A 17,306-nucleotide genomic window follows, 5' to 3' on the forward strand; every position below is an offset into this window, starting at 1 on the left:
AAAAACACAACAGATCTAAAATTAGCATTTTGTGTTTGCTCCATATAACATTTGTTGTTCCATACTTGGCTTCTCTGTTAGTCACTCAAACTGGAATCTGACTGTCCTCCTATCCCCACATATCTAGTTGGTGACTAGGTCCAGTTCATTCTAAGAATTAACTCTCAAATCAATTCTCCCTTTTATCCCCTTTCCTCTTAGTTTGGTGTGGCGTCGATTTGGTGCTCTAGGATAAGCAATGGCCTGCAATGTCAGTTTGAACAGCAACGTTGGCAGTTCAAACCCACCAACTGCTCCTTAGAAACCCTACACAGAGTTGCTATGAGTCAGAAGTGACTCAGTGGCACTAATCAACATCAATAACAACCCTTAGTATTAAAGTAAGGAGCTCTGGTAGCGTAGTGGTTACGAATCAGGCTGCAAACGGCAAGGTCAGCAGTTAGAAACTATCAGCTGTGGGAGAAAGATGAGGCTTTCTGCTCCCGTGAAGATTTATAGCCTCGGAAACCCTGTACAGGATCGCTATGAGTCCGAACTGACTCCACAGCACATAACAACAACAACAACAATATTAAAGCATTCAGTGACCCCCCCTCTTCCCCATTGCAAATAGAATGATATCTCAGTTCCTTTATATCAGAACCCTGCGTATCTTAATAATGTCACCTCCCTTCACTCTTTTCTCAAAAACAAGCTTGTGGTCCCCAATAATAGTGTTTTTTTATACTTATGTTCCTTTGTTGTACCTTTTGGCAGTATTCTACCTCTGAGTCTTTCTCTCATCTCTTCAAAGTAGATTTATGTACTTAATCCTCTGAGTTTCCATTGTAAGCTTAATACTGATTATTCATAACTGGCCTCATATAATAACCAACAGAGTTTCTGTAAATAATTACAACTGCTTTGACCCTGCTTCATACACAATGAATCAGAATCTGAAGGGGAGGGATGTGGTATCTGATTTGTTTCCCCCTAGCTTTGTAGATTCCTCTAATGCATAGCCAAGTTTGGAAACAAGTGCTTTATATGTGCTTCTGTGGTAGCACATTATATAGCTATTTATTCATGTGTTTGCCTCTCTGATGAGCCCCTGGAAGGCAAAGAATGTGTTCTGTTTCTTTTGTATTCCATCTTCTTGTACTGTCCCTGAGACATAGAAGGGATTTCTTAAATTCTTCCTGAATAAATGATGCATTTAGTTTGCCTTACTCTTGCCATTTTACTCTTATAAAAGAAGACATTTGATACATGGTATCTTTATTTTCGATCTGCAGAAATCTGTAGTTTCCCCTTTATAGGGGAATTAAATAATAAATTAATTATACATTAATGAAATTGTAATCTTAAAAGTACTCTACATTTCAATAACTTTTACATGTTTGTACTTGTTCTTTGATTAGTTTTCTATATTGATCTTTTAAAACATTGCAATATACAGAAAAACCTAATTATGCATGGATAATATATTTGTGTGTTTCAGACGAAACTGCATTTTAGCAGATGAAATGGGTCTTGGCAAAACCATTCAATCTATTACATTCCTTTACGAAATCCTTCTGACTGGTATACGAGGACCCTTCCTGATCATTGCTCCACTTTCTACTATTGCAAACTGGGAGAGAGAGTTTCGTACGTGGACTGATATTAATGTTGTGGTTTATCATGGGAGCCTAATTAGCAGACAAATGATACAACAATATGAGATGTACTTCAGGGACTCACAGGTGTGTTACTGATGATCATTTTGTTTGTTTCATCTTATAACTGGTTTAAAATAAATCAGGTTTGAAGAAAACAAGCTTTCTATAAACAGCAACTTTCAAATTCAAGAGACCCTTCTTGAGTAGCTTAAGAGAATACTGAGAAAAGAAATTGGTCTTTTATTCTAGTTAACTCCAAATAAGTTTGCTGATGTATATAAATATACTAATTTAGTTATCATTCCTTAACTTTTTCAAGCTTGAAATTAGAGTAGTTATTTTATTAATGGTATTTAAGTATATATTAAATTAATTTGTTTTTAGACTAATAACTCTTTTGATCTTATTTTTCTTTCTTTTTACAATTTGCCTGAAATCTTAAAAGCCCATGAATGTGGCATTGATGACATTTGGTTTATTGTTATATATACTGTAATGAACATACCTGAATTCTTTTTCCTATTGGATTGGTTATTTTAGTACTCTAAATAGTTTTACTCTTTCCTTAAGAAAGGATTTCCCCTGTTCTTCGTAAATACACAGATCTTAAAATTAAGAGATGACAACAAAAGAGGAAATTTTCTAGGTGCAAACTAAAGCTGGAAATCGTGAAGTACTCACAGTCTAGAGTGGGATCTTTATTAAGAAATAAGAAAAAAAATCAATAAAAAAACACAATTCCTACAAACTTTACTTTGTAATTGAATAGATTTGTAACCCGCCAGTCTACCTCAGTGATCTTTTTTTTTTAATAAACTAACTCTCTGTTCTATAAGGTTCATTTTAACATATGACCATGTTATGCAATGTGGTAGAAGTTGCAATAAGGTAATATATGTACCCTTTACTTTTGCCTTCCAATTATAACATATTTTCTACCTATTTGAAGCTATAAATGGATGTCTGAACAAATTTTGTTCCTCAAACTTCATTTTTATCTCCTATTTTCATGGTTGAAACACATTTCTATGAAATTTTAAATCTGTGTAATCCTTTACTTCTGATTTTTGCCAAATAAATACCTTTGTATTTTTAGAGTATATCATAATTAGGTTATAGTTTCATTTTCTTCATAGTCTTTGTAGACTTTTAGAGATATATAGTATAAAAAATAATTTAGTACAGTCTTCCCATTTTTGTAGATAATTTAAGAGATTTTTATAAAGGTCAATTTATTTTAATGTACATCTTAGAAATTTTATATACTTATTGTAGCAAAAAGCTGAAAGATTCTTGATATGTATTGAACTGAATAGTATGTATTAAATGGTACGTTTTATGGTAAATGTTACATATTTTAAATGAATATTATCTGAAGAGATTTGAAATATCAAAAAATAAAAATGTGTCATGTAATGAGCTAAAAATCTGTACTTTGAATATATAAAAACTTTTGTAATTAACCTTTTCAGATATATTTTAATATAAATGATTTGAATACTTGACTTTTTAATTGTTAATTAGCTTGAAATCATGGTAGTTGTAAAATTATGCCAAAAGTTTGCAAATTGCGAGGGAAATATAGCAGCAATGGTTTAACACTCTAACAAACCTTTATTGAGTTGTTACCAGGTGTTACAGTGTTGATGAATATTACTTCACTTGATGCACCTATGCCTCACTCCTCACTACCAGTGTAGTTCAGTTCCAAAGACTAGATTGGTATGTGGAAGTGGAGGATAACATCAGATCACAAAATGGAGAATGACTACATCATTTCATGACCATCAAATCACATCATTACATACCTTCCAGACCACTGAGAATTATGGCCCAACCACCCTGATCTTGATCTTAATCATCACAGCCATTTTTGCTGTCTCTTCACACCTTATTGTTCGTTACTACTAGATGTAAATATGCCATTAATATGCAAAATACTTTGATAGATTTTTTTTACTATTGTCATAAATGCAAAATGTTGGATAAATGAGGAATAAGTGTGCTAACCTTGTTAACTAGATAATACTGTGTCCATTTTCAAATGAGACTGAGGCATAAATAAGTTGTATTGTTGGTGTTGTTAAGTGCCCTTGAGCTGGTTCCGACTCATAGCAGCCCTGTATAGTGTTTCTGAGGAGCAGCTGATGAATTTGAACTGCTGACCTTGAGGTTGAAACCAACCTTGCAATCCAGTGCATTACCATGTAGCACCAGAGAAAAACTGTGATTAATAAGCATCGATCAGTCAGTCCATCAAGAGCCCTTTTCTTAAACCACTATAGTATCAATTTAGTTGAATGTATCTGAAAATGGCACCAACCATCCCTCCCACAGCACTCTCTACTCAACTGGGTTTGATCATTCATTCATTCCAGTGACCACACAGAATTCATACACCATACTCAGGGTTATGCGAGTTGTTAGGGAAGTTAACAGGTTACAATTCAGGATTAGAAAAGCTCAGGGCACAGTTCTTCCAGTCAGGACAGCCTCTTCCCAATTACGCCTTTCTCTCTCTGGTCCTTGACCTCTGCCCTGCTTCAGCAATATCACAAAGCTCTCTTAGGGCTGCTGATAAATGCCCAAAAGCATTATACTACACTGTAAGCCTCAGCCTAAAAGCACTGAGCTCTACTTTCTGTGGGTTAACAAACCTAGTTCTTCCAGTTAAGTGCCTGGAATCACCTGATTCCACAAGGAAGCCTCCTTCCTGAAGGCACTCAGCTTTACTTACTCTGTGGACCAGGAAGCCCACCGCTCTTTCTGGTGCTCTGGCCTTTGGTTCTGTTGCCACCACTCCTCTGGTATAATAGCTCTATTTCTTGGGCTGCAGGGTCTTCTTTGATTGTAGTGAGATTTCCCCCATCCTGTTTCTGACATGGATCATTATATACCACGTTTTAATTCCAAGTTTTAATAATTAACCCTGTTAACAACCACTCACAACTTGCAGTTAAGTGGCTATCAGATTTATAAGTAAATCTACCTTTTAACCTGATAACCAACCACTTAATGCAAGTGTATGCCATCTAAAATAATTAGTCTAATTAATCTAAATCAGAATACCATCTTATTACTTACTTTCTCTTCATTATTAGTTATTTTTACTTCCATTACTAGCCAGTTTTAAAGGATCTCTGGTAGCGTAGTGGCTATGAATTCGGCTGCAAACCGCAAAGTCAGCAGTGCAAAACTATCAGCTGTTCCTCAGGAGAAAGAAGATGAGGCTTTCTGCTCCCATAAAGATTGACAGCCCTGGAAATCCTGTACAGAGTCGGTCACTATGAGTCGAACCAACTCAACAGCAAATAACCACAACCACCACTAGCCAGTTTTAATTTTCAAGCCTGTTTAAATACTTTGTCACTTAGATTTTTGGACTTTATGCTCTCCTACATGGAATGCTGGTGTGGCACTGTGGATTAATGTGCTGGACTGCAAAGTCAGTTTGAACCACAAAATAGGCAGTTAAAGCTCACAAGTTGCTCCTTGGAAACCCTATATAGGGTCACTATGGGTCGGAACCGACTTGATGGCACTTAACAACAACAACCACATCACCACCTATTTCTTAAGCCCCATCCTGGTTCCTTCACATTTCCCCTTAATTTGATTAAGGGGACTGAGATTGAGGTGACTCAGACTTCAGATTCTTCCATCTGTACTTATTCTCTTAGAGATTTCATCTTAAGAGTTTTAAAAAAGTACCTGTACTGCTGCAAACTGTTACTAATCTCTTTCTTAAACTCTAATATCCTATCTAAATGTCTTATAGCTATGCTTGGCTATCTAATAGACATCTCTAACTTAACATATCCAAAACCAAAATCTTGAACTTTCTCACTTTAGTAAATAGCAACACCAGTTTCCACTTGCTTGAGCTAAGAATCTTAGAGTCAAACTTAAATTTTCTCCTTGTCAGTCCCTACCTATCCATCAGTAAAATCATCCAAATAGACCTAGGACTGACAGCTTAGCACCGCCAACAATCTCCTGCTTGAATTATGACAGCACATTAACTAGTCTCCCTTGATCCTACTGTTTTCACCAGAGCAGTCAGATCCTAACAGGTCTTGTCTCAGAACCATTCAGTGGTTCTTATTCTGAATAAGAGCTAGTGCTTCCAACAACTTGCAGGTTGTGCTTACCACACAATCTGCCTCATCCTTTCTGCACTCATTGTGCTTCAGCACCTCTGGCTTCTTTACTAGTTTTTGAATACTGACAAAGATACTCCTATCTTAGGGTCTTCTCACTTGCTGCTGCTGTCACTGTTCTTTTGTAGATACCATCATGGCTCATCTTCTGGTTTTTTCTCAAATGTCACTTCTTAATAACATCTTCCTGAACACCCGATGTAAAATTGCTATGATCACCTCTGTCCCTATGCTACCTATTCCACGTCCTTGTTTTATTCCACAGCCATTATCATCTTGTACCATACTGTTGTTGGTTGTTTGGTTTTTTATTGCCTGTATCCTCCATTAGAATAGTTAGGGTATAAGTACCTCTTGGGCAATTCCCTTTGTCTGTTTTGTGCATTGCTGTATCTCCAGGAACTAGAACAAGGTGTCTGGCACATAGACATGCAATAACTATTTGTTAAATAAATTATTTGGATGGCTAATTTTGTTATTAGCTACTTATTTGCCTTTATGGGCATGAATTTATTTTTGTAATTAATAAACATTTATATTTAAATCTCACCAGACTTTGTAATGATACTTCTTCACCTAAAATTGTCATCACAGCTTTCACAAATTACATAAAATATTTCACCAGGGAAGACTTGTTGGGGTACAATTTTGAATTATATAATTGAGTTGGCATAATTTTAACAACATTCTTGAAAACATTGCAATCTAATACACTTTTAATTCCAAAACTCCTCATTTAAGGGCGTATCTATGCATATGCTAAACACTCAGTGGAAAATGTGTTATAGCAGATGTCATTAGATGTACTTTTATGCTATTTGACATGAATGTTTAAATGTAATTAACTAAGACATTCTGACAAAGTACTGTATCTGATAATAAATTTCTAGGGGCATATCATTCGAGGAGCTTACCGATTCCAAGCCATCATCACTACTTTTGAAATGATTCTTGGAGGATGTGGAGAACTTAATGCAATTGAATGGCGATGTGTAATTATTGATGAAGCACATAGGTTGAAAAATAAAAATTGTAAACTGTTGGAAGGTCTGAAACTCATGAATCTGGTAATTTAATACCATTGTTATGATTGAATTCCATTTCCTACCTATATAGTAAAATGTCAGAGAGTCATAGAGCTAGTACTAAGAACTTAATTACTTTTTCATTTTAGAATATAAGTATATCTGAATACTAAAATTTCTTTAATTAATAAGGCAAAACATTACCTGTTTTCTAAAACTTAATTTTTTTCAGCTCTTTCCTCTGGAAAGCATAAGTAGTTAATATCTATAATTTAAAAGAAAAAAGGGAAGAAACCTCCATAAAATAAGAGGTTGAAAATAAAATTATACATTTTAGCCATAAATTTCTTAATAAAATGTCATTTTCATTTGTAAAGTTTTGAGTGTTTTCAGCTGATTTGTGATAAAGTTCTTGTACAGTTTTATCAGCCTGTCATATACTGGCTATAATGAATAAATGTTGTTGCTTAGTACCATCAAGTCAGTTCCAACTCATAGTCGGTTCCTATATTGGAGTTTCTAAGGAGCTCTGGTAGAGTAGTAGTTATCAATTGGGCTGCGAACCACAAGGTCAGCAGTTTGAAACTACCAGCTGTTCCACGGGAGAAACATGAGGCTTTCTGCTTCTGTAAAGATTTACAGCCTCAGAAACCCTGTACAGGGTCACTATGAGTTGGAACCGACTACACGGCACATACCACCACCACCATCACCGCCACCACCAAGGAAAATCGACCGTGTGGTTCACAGTGACCTTGTGGTCCAGTGCTTATCCTACAGTGCTACACCAGGATTCCAATTTATAAATAGGATTTTTAAAAATCTTTCTTCATATAAGAATTTTCATTTATATTTTTATTTTTAATGAAATAACATAATTAGTACATAAACACTTGAGCAATAATAACTCAAGTATCCAGAATTACATATTGTAAAATTTTGAAGTCCTCCTTTTTACTCCATCTCCTACGTGTGCCTCTCCCCCACATCTACTCATCTTCTTTATATCTACACATGGGTGTAGATCCTTCTATATTATGTGCTGGTATTTACATCTATATGAAGATGTTACTGTTGTTAAGTGACATTGAGTCAATTTCGACTCATAGCAACACTATAGGGTTTTTGAGGAACAACTGGTGGGTTTGAACCACCAACTTGTGGTTCTAACTGACCTTGCAGTCTAGTACTTATACAGTAGTGCCACACCAAGATTCCTTATGTGAAGATTGTTATGTGCAATGGAGTCGGTTCCGACTCGTTGCGACCCTGTACAGGGTTTCCAAGGCTGTAAATATTTACGGGAACAGAAAGCCTCATCTTTCTCCCGCGGAGCAGCAGGTAGTTCCGAGCAGCTGACCTTGCAGTTTGCAGCCCAATTCGTAACCACTACGCTACCAGAGCGCCTTGGTATATATACTTGGTGTGGCACTATAGGATTAGCACTGGACTGCTAGCCACAAGGCCAGTGGTTCAAGCCCACCAGCCACTCCTTGGAAACCCTATATAGGATTGCTATTAGTCAGAACTAACTCGAAGGCACTTAACAACATACAAAGAATGAATTTGGAATTTATTGTCAAATCAAATTTTAAATTATAATAACTTGTAGCTCCATCTTTTAAAAAATGTTTTGTATTTTTTTGTACTTCTTCTGCTACTGCTTTGTTTAATTTTTAATGGAATTCGAGTTTAGAAGCATATTCCGTATTCGCAGCATACTCTTTATAGACTTGGAATGATTTGAGAATTGGTTCTTACATGAATAGTTAAATGGTTTTGTTCTGTTGTTGTGGTTAAGTACCGTGGAGTCAGTTCTGACCCATAGCGGCCCTGTACAGGGTTTCTGAGGCTGTAAATCTTTACGGGAGCAGAAAGCCTCATCTGTCTCCCGCAGAACAGCTGGTAGTTTTGAACTGCTGACCTTGAGGTTAGTAGCCCAATTGGTAACCACTACCCTACCAGAGCTTGTTCTACAGAGTACCAAATGAGCAGTTGAGTACAAAGAAACAAAACGTTTATTTTGGGTAGGAAACCCAAAGTATGTATCTAAAATTGTTTCGAACTTTTCTAAACCATGAATAGGTAAAAATTAATTGGCTACAAAGTAAACTATTACAATAATTATTAGGAGTTTTTGGAAAAGAATTAACTCAAAAAGTAATACTTTCAGATAGTTATATTCTAAGTTGACTCTTTAAAATTATGATCAGAAAAATATTTCCTTTGCAAACACTGACCATTTGAGAGCCTAAATCATCTTTCATATCATTTGGCATTTGATGTGAGTCATTCTTGTTTTATGTAGGAACACAAAGTGCTTTTGACTGGTACACCTCTCCAAAATACAGTTGAAGAACTATTCAGTCTTCTTCATTTTCTTGAACCTCTAAGGTTTCCCTCTGAGTCAACATTTATGCAAGAATTTGGGGATCTGAAAACAGAAGAACAGGTATCCTGTTGGCCTTTTAAATAAATATCCTAAATTTTAATTATTATATTGAATTCATTTGTAACGACTGTGTTATTTTTAAATATGTTAAATATCTATTTTTTTTTTTTTATTGCAGGTACAGAAACTTCAGGCTATCTTGAAACCAATGATGCTGAGACGATTGAAAGAAGATGTGGAAAAGAAGTTGGCACCTAAGGAAGAAACCATCATTGAAGTAGAACTTACAAACATTCAAAAGAAATACTACCGTGCTATTTTGGAGAAAAACTTTTCATTTCTATCCAAAGGAGCAGGACAAACTAATGTCCCTAATTTGGTTAATACCATGATGGAGCTCAGGAAATGTTGTAATCATCCATACCTTATAAAAGGTAGATACAAAGAATTACAAACAAATACACTTGTTTCTTCTAACAAGCAATTATGAATAAGCAAACTGCCACTGTAGTGAATATTATAGGAAAAGGGATTTAACTATCTAAGGGATAGAGGATTATGAGCTAGCCTGCTAACTGCAAGGTCAGCAGTTTGATTCTACAATTGCTCCTCTGGCGAAAGGTGACGCTTTCTGCTCCCGTAAAGATTTACATGCTTGGAAAGCCTATCCAGGGTCATTATGAGTCAGAGCTAACTCGATGGCACACAACCAGCAAGTGTTTCAGAGGTACCGGCAGTGAGAACTGTTTTATGTAGTAGCCCATGTCAACAATATATGATGTAATAGAAGTTGTGTTCAGTTGAATTTGGACTGATTATTCCTTCTCTGGTTTACTCCTACTCCTGGACCTCTAGATTTGTCGCCATCCTCAGTCTCTTTTCCCATTAGTTTCCCCTGTTATTATCTCTCAATTTTTGTGTTGTAATACAGTAATTCTTAATGTTACTTCTTAAGGTCTTCTCTGTTCTTTGCCAGCTTTCTCTCGGTACAATGTTTGGGACTTTACACTTATTCTTAGGAATATCTTCCTCATCTAATTACTTTATCCATGACAATGTGTTTCGTAACCCAGTAACTGAAGTCCCTTTTTGCATTTCAGCTACTCATTTGGGGCTAGACAAGCTAATTATAGGCAGAGAGACTCTTTTCCTGATCTAGACTCTGGAGAAAATATGTATCAAGGATCTCTAGCATGACTTCTCCTTTAGTTTTTTTTTCTCCTTGTTTGAATGCCCACAGATGGATACAGATTCATTATCATTACCCTTGAGTTATGGTTACTGTTTACATATTAGATATTTACTTACCTGGGTTTGGACCAGAGTTTTTGTTGTTGTTAAGTGTCCGTCAGTTCCGACTCATGGCAACCCTGTAAAGGGTTTCCAAGGAGCAGCTGGTGGGCTTATACTGCCAGCCCTGTGGTTAGCAGTCCAGCGCCATGCCAGGACTCCAATTTTAGTGAACATAAATTCATAGAAACCATAATGACAGGTATCTGGGGTTACTAGAAGTTACTTAAAGACATTTTCCTTTCCCTCAGTGAAATCATAGTCTGGTGTTGGTAGGAATTTAGCCATGAATATAAATATAATAAAAATCATATAATTGCCATCAAAATTATTTTTACTGATTTGAAACAGAGCAGCACTAATCTGGATAAAAAAGAAAGCAATTGACTTGACTGTATTTGTATATTGACATTTTCCTTGACAGGTGCTGAGGAGAAAATACTTGGAGAATTTAGAGATACATATAATCCAGCTGCTTCTGATTTTCATCTTCAAGCAATGATCCAGTCCGCTGGTAAATTGGTCCTTATTGATAAATTGCTTCCCAAAATGAAGGCAGGAGGTCATAAAGTGCTGATCTTCTCTCAGATGGTACGCTGCCTTGACATCCTCGAGGACTATCTTATACATAAAAGGTAAAGCACATTGATTCAGTGAATTCCATTTTGAGTTACGCTAAGTCTGTGTTATTAAGGTTCCTGTAGCACTGTTCTCTAACCTAGCTTTGCTCACGTGTTTATCTAACACACAAGCCCATTTACACTCATGAGTGAAGATTGTGTAGTACATGTTTTCTTATCATACATCTTTTGCAATAGTTGGTGGGGCTAAGGAGACTGATTAAAAAAATATGGCAAATTGTTAGGTATTTTTTGACTTAGGCATAGTTTTATCACTGTATTTTATAGGATTTGTAAGCTTTCTGGAAATCATGTCACTTTAAATGGACTTACATTTAAGATTTACAATCTTTGTTGGATCTGTTTCATTGTCATAATTAGAACTTGAATTAATTGCATTGACTATAATCATAAGTTATATAAAATAATTGCATGCTTTAATGTTTTCTGATTTAACAGTTGTTTCCATTTGTTAGTATATATATGACAGGAAAATAATCTTAAGCACTGTCTAATTGGTGGCATTGTAGCATTAGCACTGGATTGCAACCCACAAGGTCAGCAATTCCTACCCACCAGATCTGCTTCATGGAAAACACTGTACAGGGATGCTCTAAGTCAGAACCGACTCAACGGCACTAAACAATAATAAATTTCTCTTACTTAGAGCATTATTGTTCCAATCTAATATAAGCATAGTTAATACAAAGGGGGTACTGAAGAGTCAGCTGTCGATTTTAGTTAGTATGTATTGACTCATAGATATGTAAAGGTCTATACTAGTTTATATTATTAGGTTGCATTGTTCACTTTTGTTTCTCATTATATCTAGTTGCATTTTAGTGTCAATGTTTCACTTCTTTTAGCCTCACTTCAAAATCTATGTTGTTCTAATTTTATATACCACATAAGTAGAAGGAAGATTAAATTGTAATATTCCTAAATATAGCCATTTGAATTTTTTCTTTATCTCACACAGAAAACTCGACTAAAGATAAAGCTGTTTCTACAAGTTGGCTTGAAAAAGCTCCTGGAAAATGGAATTTTTCCATGAACTTTTTTGAAGCCCTTTAGTGTATGTAAATTTCTATTATGATAAATATCAAGGAAAAGAAAAATTTACTTATTGTCACACGAAACATTGTTAGAAATCACACCCCTGTTTCACAGAGATAACAGTAGCTAACTTGAGTTAAAAGTAGAAACCCTGGTGGCACAGTGCTTAAGTACTCAGTTGCCAACAAGAAGTTCAGTTGTTTCAACCCACCAGCCCACTCTGCAGGAGAAAGATATGGCAGTCTGCTTCCATAAAGACTGTTGTTTTAAGTGCTATTGAGTCAGTTCTGACTCCTAGCGACTCTGTATGAAGTTTCTGAGGAGTGGCCAGCAAGTTTGAACTGCCGACTTTGCAGTTCAGACCAATCGGGCATTCCAGTGCTGCTTCTGCAGCGCGACACCAGTACTCCTTTATAAGGATTACAGCCTTGGAAACCCTCTGTGGCACTTCTACTTCTAACGAACAGAGCCACTATGACTTGGAATTCATTAGACAACAGTAGGTATCGCGATTACAGTGGAGCTCCTGCTGAAATTCTCTGGTCAGTCAGAGGTGGAAAGAATTGTCTTAATCTAGAAGACAATTTGCCAGAATAGATGATAATGTACAAGAGTGTAAACTGAGAGAATAACATTGACTTAGGATAGAGAAGAATGTTTATGTGGTTATATAAACTCTTGTGTGACATTTATTATAATGAGACAACAAAATCTCCTGTTTTCCAGGAAGTAGAAATGTGAGCTGTTGTTAGTTCAGCTACTTTAAATGATGCTCAATATGTTTTACCTGTGCAACTAAAACAATTCACCACTCTTTTCAGGAATGCAGAGTTTGTTTATGCTTATGTGACTTTTAGTTCCCCTTTACCACCAACATCAAGAAGTATAAAACCATAGAAACCGTTGGACTCATAACTCTTCTTAATTTTATTGTAAACATAATGATTTAGAAAAGCTGACTTCACATTTGACAGAATGTATCTTCATTTTCATTATAGTTATCTATCTACCTTTATTATATTTTCATTTGAAAGATATTTGTATGAACGAATTGATGGGAGAGTAAGAGGAAATCTGCGACAGGCTGCTATAGATCGATTTAGTAAACCTGATTCGGATCGATTTGTGTTTCTTCTGTGTACCCGAGCTGGTGGATTAGGTATAAACCTAACTGCAGCTGACACATGTATAATTTTTGATTCTGATTGGAATCCTCAAAATGATCTTCAGGTAAATGAATTCTTTGGTAACCCACCTTATAATTTTATCTGGATAAGCTAGTGTGTGTTGGGAAGTTCTTGTGCCAGATAAAAATAGGTGAGATTATTTTAATAACAATAAACTATAACAAACTATACTTATTTATAAGATATAATTTGCTGTTGTAATTAAAGTGTTGTCAAATAGGTCTGGACTCATAGTAATCCTGCATAAAATTTCTGAGACTAAATCCTTAAGGGAGCATAAAGCCTCATTTTTTCCCCCCAGAGCAGCTGGTAGGCTCAGACCACCAAATTTGTGGTTCTTAGTCCATTGCTTATCCTACAGAGCCACTCTGCTCCCAAGATATATTTTAGTGACTTTTTAAAAAGATCCCTGGTGGCGCTACAGGATAAGCACTGCACTGCTAACCACAGGTCAGCAGTGGCTCCATGGAGAAAGATGATGTTATCTATTCCTGTAAAAATTTACAGTCTCAGCAACCCTGTTATAGGGTCATTATGAGTCAGAAATGGCTTTGGTTTAAAAAGGATGAAATGGCAGAAATAAAGAGTGCACTAATTGAGTACAGTATTTTACTAAAGTGTATCATGTAGATTTTGAGCAGCTTCGGCTATTAAGAATAACATTTGTAATAGGTAAACCTTTCAGAATATTGATTGCTGAAATTACGCCTTAGTCTTGGAGATATTAATTAACTGTAATGATCAGGTAAATGCTTGCAGGAGATGAGCATTCAGATAGGTTATGAGAATGGGACAAAGTATAAGAGAAAGTCTGTTGTTCAATGTTGTACTATAACAGTCGCTCCTCGTAAACCCTATGCAGGGTCACTATGAATCAGAACCAACTCGAAGGCACTTAACAACAACAACAAATAAAGTTTTTGGTCTCTTTTACTTTTCTGGCTATAGGATAAGCACTGAACTGTGTTAACCTCACCATCGACAGTTCAGATCCACCAGCCACTCCTCAGAAACCCTATTCAGGGTTGTTATGAGTCAGAACCAACTCCATGGCACTTCATAACATTAACAGTGCACTTTCCCTAAGGGAGCAGTATGACTCTGTAGGATGAACACTGGACTGCTAACCACAAGTGGTTGGAACCCTCCAGTCATTGCCTGGGAGAAAGATGAAAGATGAGGCTTTCTGCTCTCAAAGATTATAGCCTTGGAAACCTTATACATGTTGTTGTGAGCTGGAACCAACTTGAAGACACTTAACAACAACACACTTTCCCTGGTCCTAGAGCAGTGTTGTTCATTCAAGATTCTGTTCTAAAAAAGACGCAGAGTCAACATGGATAGATTATAGCTTATCAGCAGAGGGTGTGTAGTTAACGTTGTTGTTTACCATCTATAAATTTTAAAGCTGTAATCCATGATTGATTCTATGTAAAGATGATAGAGTGGTCCTGGTGTGAGGCTGTAGAATAAGTACTATACTGCAGGGCCAATTTGAACCACAAGGTCGGTAGCTCAAACCCACTAGCCACTCCTCAGAAATGTTACACAGGATCGCTCTGAGTCGGTATGGACTCAAAGGCACTTCTCAAAAACAAAGATGATAGAATGATTAATAGTTTGGGTGGAAAGACTATATTTTATACAGCCTTTCAAGTCTAGAATTATCATAACGAATTTTAAGTTTGTTAGGAATGCAAGCCATAATATGAAGCTTTTATATATTTTCTGACATACCACAACATTTCTAAACATTAAAGAATTAGTTCTTTCTCTGTTTAAACAAAGTTAGGTGTTTAGAGTTATACTCCTTAGGTGTTTAAGTTTGTGTGTTTGCCTTCTCTCAAAATTACCCAATGTAATGAAAATATATTTTTTTTAAATATTGTTGAGAGTATAGTAGAAATTTTTTAGGTCTGGGTTATTAAGTCTTTGTGCTATCAGCAGTTTATAGAGTTTATATGCCTTTCTAGAATTACAGCACCTCTTTTTTTTTTTAAAAAAGCACCCTCTTTTAAAAACTGTTCATGAATTTCTACTCTGAAATATAAGTCTGAATTTTAATATACTGCAGACTGTGGAATCCTTTATCATTCTAGGAAATTGTACCTTACTTTCTAGAAAAAATCTGAATCTAGTTTAAAAGCAAAGGTGGCTAGAAATTTTATATGCTTTTATATTCCTTCAGGATAGTTTACTATTAAGTGACTTTTGTGAAATAAATTGAATATAACTCTTCATTTTTTTGTAGGCTCAAGCCCGTTGCCACAGAATTGGTCAGAATAAAGCAGTTAAAGTCTACCGACTGGTAACTCGTAATTCCTATGAGAGAGAGATGTTTGACCGAGCCAGTCTGAAACTGGGTCTAGATAAGGCTGTGTTACAGAGCATGAGTGGAAGAGAAAGTAATGTTGGTGGTGTATGTATATTTTCTTTCTCACTTAGAGTTTTTGTTTTTCTGTGTCTTTAATTTCACCTTGTGTGGTTAGTATATTGTCTAATTTTGCATCATACTGTATGATATTCATTTATGATAGCAGGCATCATCAGGATAGAGCTGTCTTTTCTTAATACCTCTGAATGATATCCTGTCTGTATAGCAAGAATGCTTGTGCATTGAATTCTAAAAATGTATTTTTAAAAATGGAAATTCTTTCCTGTCTTTGAGACATAGGTATGTATTATTGCAAAACAAGATAAAATTTGTATAATTTTCTCAATTATCTCCTTAACTTCAAGTTATTTTTCATTGTCAAACTACGGTTGTTGTTAAGTGTTCTCGAGTCGATTCTGACTCATAGCGACCCTGTATAGGGTTTCTGAGGAATAGCTGGTGTGTTTGAACCACCAACCTTGTGATTCAGTCCAGTGCAGATCCTATAGTGCCACACCACGAATCCATCAAACTATTAGTATCAGCCTTTTTTAAAAAACTATTAAAGATGATGAGGAGGTTGCATTTTTGTCCTCAAGATTTTTATATCTTATTATTACTACAATATTTGAATCTTAATGCTAAAAAGAACCTTGATTGGTGTTTGGCCTCTAAGGCTTTGTTTTACTGAAGCCATTTTAAGCATATGAGTTGTTGTTATTTTAAAGAAGAAAGAGTTTTATTTGCATCCTAAATCCCAAATGTGATTTAAACATTGTCTCTGTGTTCCTTGAGGTGGCGCAGTAGGATAAGCATCACATGACAGTTTAAACCCACCAGTGGCTCTACCGGAAAAAAGATGAGACTGCTCCCGTAAAGATTTAGTCTCAGAAATTCTATTTAGGGTCACTGTGCATTGGAAACGATTCAGTGGTAGTGGGTTTGGCTTTTGGATATCTGTGTTCCTTGTCATTTTTTTTTTTTTTTTTTTTTTACTTTACAATTTTCTTTATTTAGAGATTATGCATAGAGTTTATAGGTTTCAAACTGACAAGGATGGACTGTAATGGTTAGGATTTTGTGTCAACTCAACTAGGCCAGGATTTCCAGAGATTTAGCAGTTGGGATGTGCTTATTCTCATGGAGATGAAACCTAATACAGGCATAGGTAGCTCTATGGTGAGTGGCTGTGAGCAGCTAATCAATTAAAGGGATGCTTCCTTGGAAGAGTGGTCTGCTCCCAATATAACAGACAGGCAAAAGAGACTGTCTCTCACTCTCTCTTCCACTGATGACCTGGGACTCTGCAATTTGTGAGCCAATTCCTTGATAATAAATTTCTCTTTATATGTATACATACATACATTTCACTGGTCTTGCTTCTGTAGAAAACCCAGTTTAAGACAATGGGTATCAATGGATTCCTTGACATTTTTATTTCAACTCTTTATTGTGACTTTCTTGAAGGTTTACAGGACAGATCATCATTTTTACATTCAACATATCATACACTTCGTTTCATTTCAGTGAGTGCAGTCTTTTCAATGTTGTTGTTGTTGTCA

At 35.8% G+C, this 17,306-nt stretch overlaps 1 protein-coding gene across 2 annotated transcripts in view; it reads left to right on the top strand.

Moving 5' to 3' along the window:
• Window positions 1-17,306, top strand: part of CHD9 (chromodomain helicase DNA binding protein 9) — a 169,541-nt gene that overhangs the window by 93,564 nt on the left and 58,671 nt on the right. For both annotated transcript variants that reach the window (XM_006863516.1, XM_006863517.1), the window contains exons 11-17: window positions 1,481-1,724; window positions 6,691-6,867; window positions 9,134-9,277; window positions 9,396-9,651; window positions 10,932-11,142; window positions 13,218-13,413; window positions 15,622-15,789. In XM_006863516.1, coding sequence (XP_006863578.1) covers window positions 1,481-1,724; window positions 6,691-6,867; window positions 9,134-9,277; window positions 9,396-9,651; window positions 10,932-11,142; window positions 13,218-13,413; window positions 15,622-15,789 — 1,396 coding nt within the window. The remainder of the gene's footprint in view (window positions 1-1,480; window positions 1,725-6,690; window positions 6,868-9,133; window positions 9,278-9,395; window positions 9,652-10,931; window positions 11,143-13,217; window positions 13,414-15,621; window positions 15,790-17,306) is intronic.

This window comes from Chrysochloris asiatica, unplaced genomic scaffold (assembly GCF_000296735.1).
Source record: "Chrysochloris asiatica unplaced genomic scaffold, ChrAsi1.0 scaffold00055, whole genome shotgun sequence".
Lineage (NCBI taxonomy): Eukaryota > Metazoa > Chordata > Mammalia > Afrosoricida > Chrysochloridae > Chrysochloris > Chrysochloris asiatica.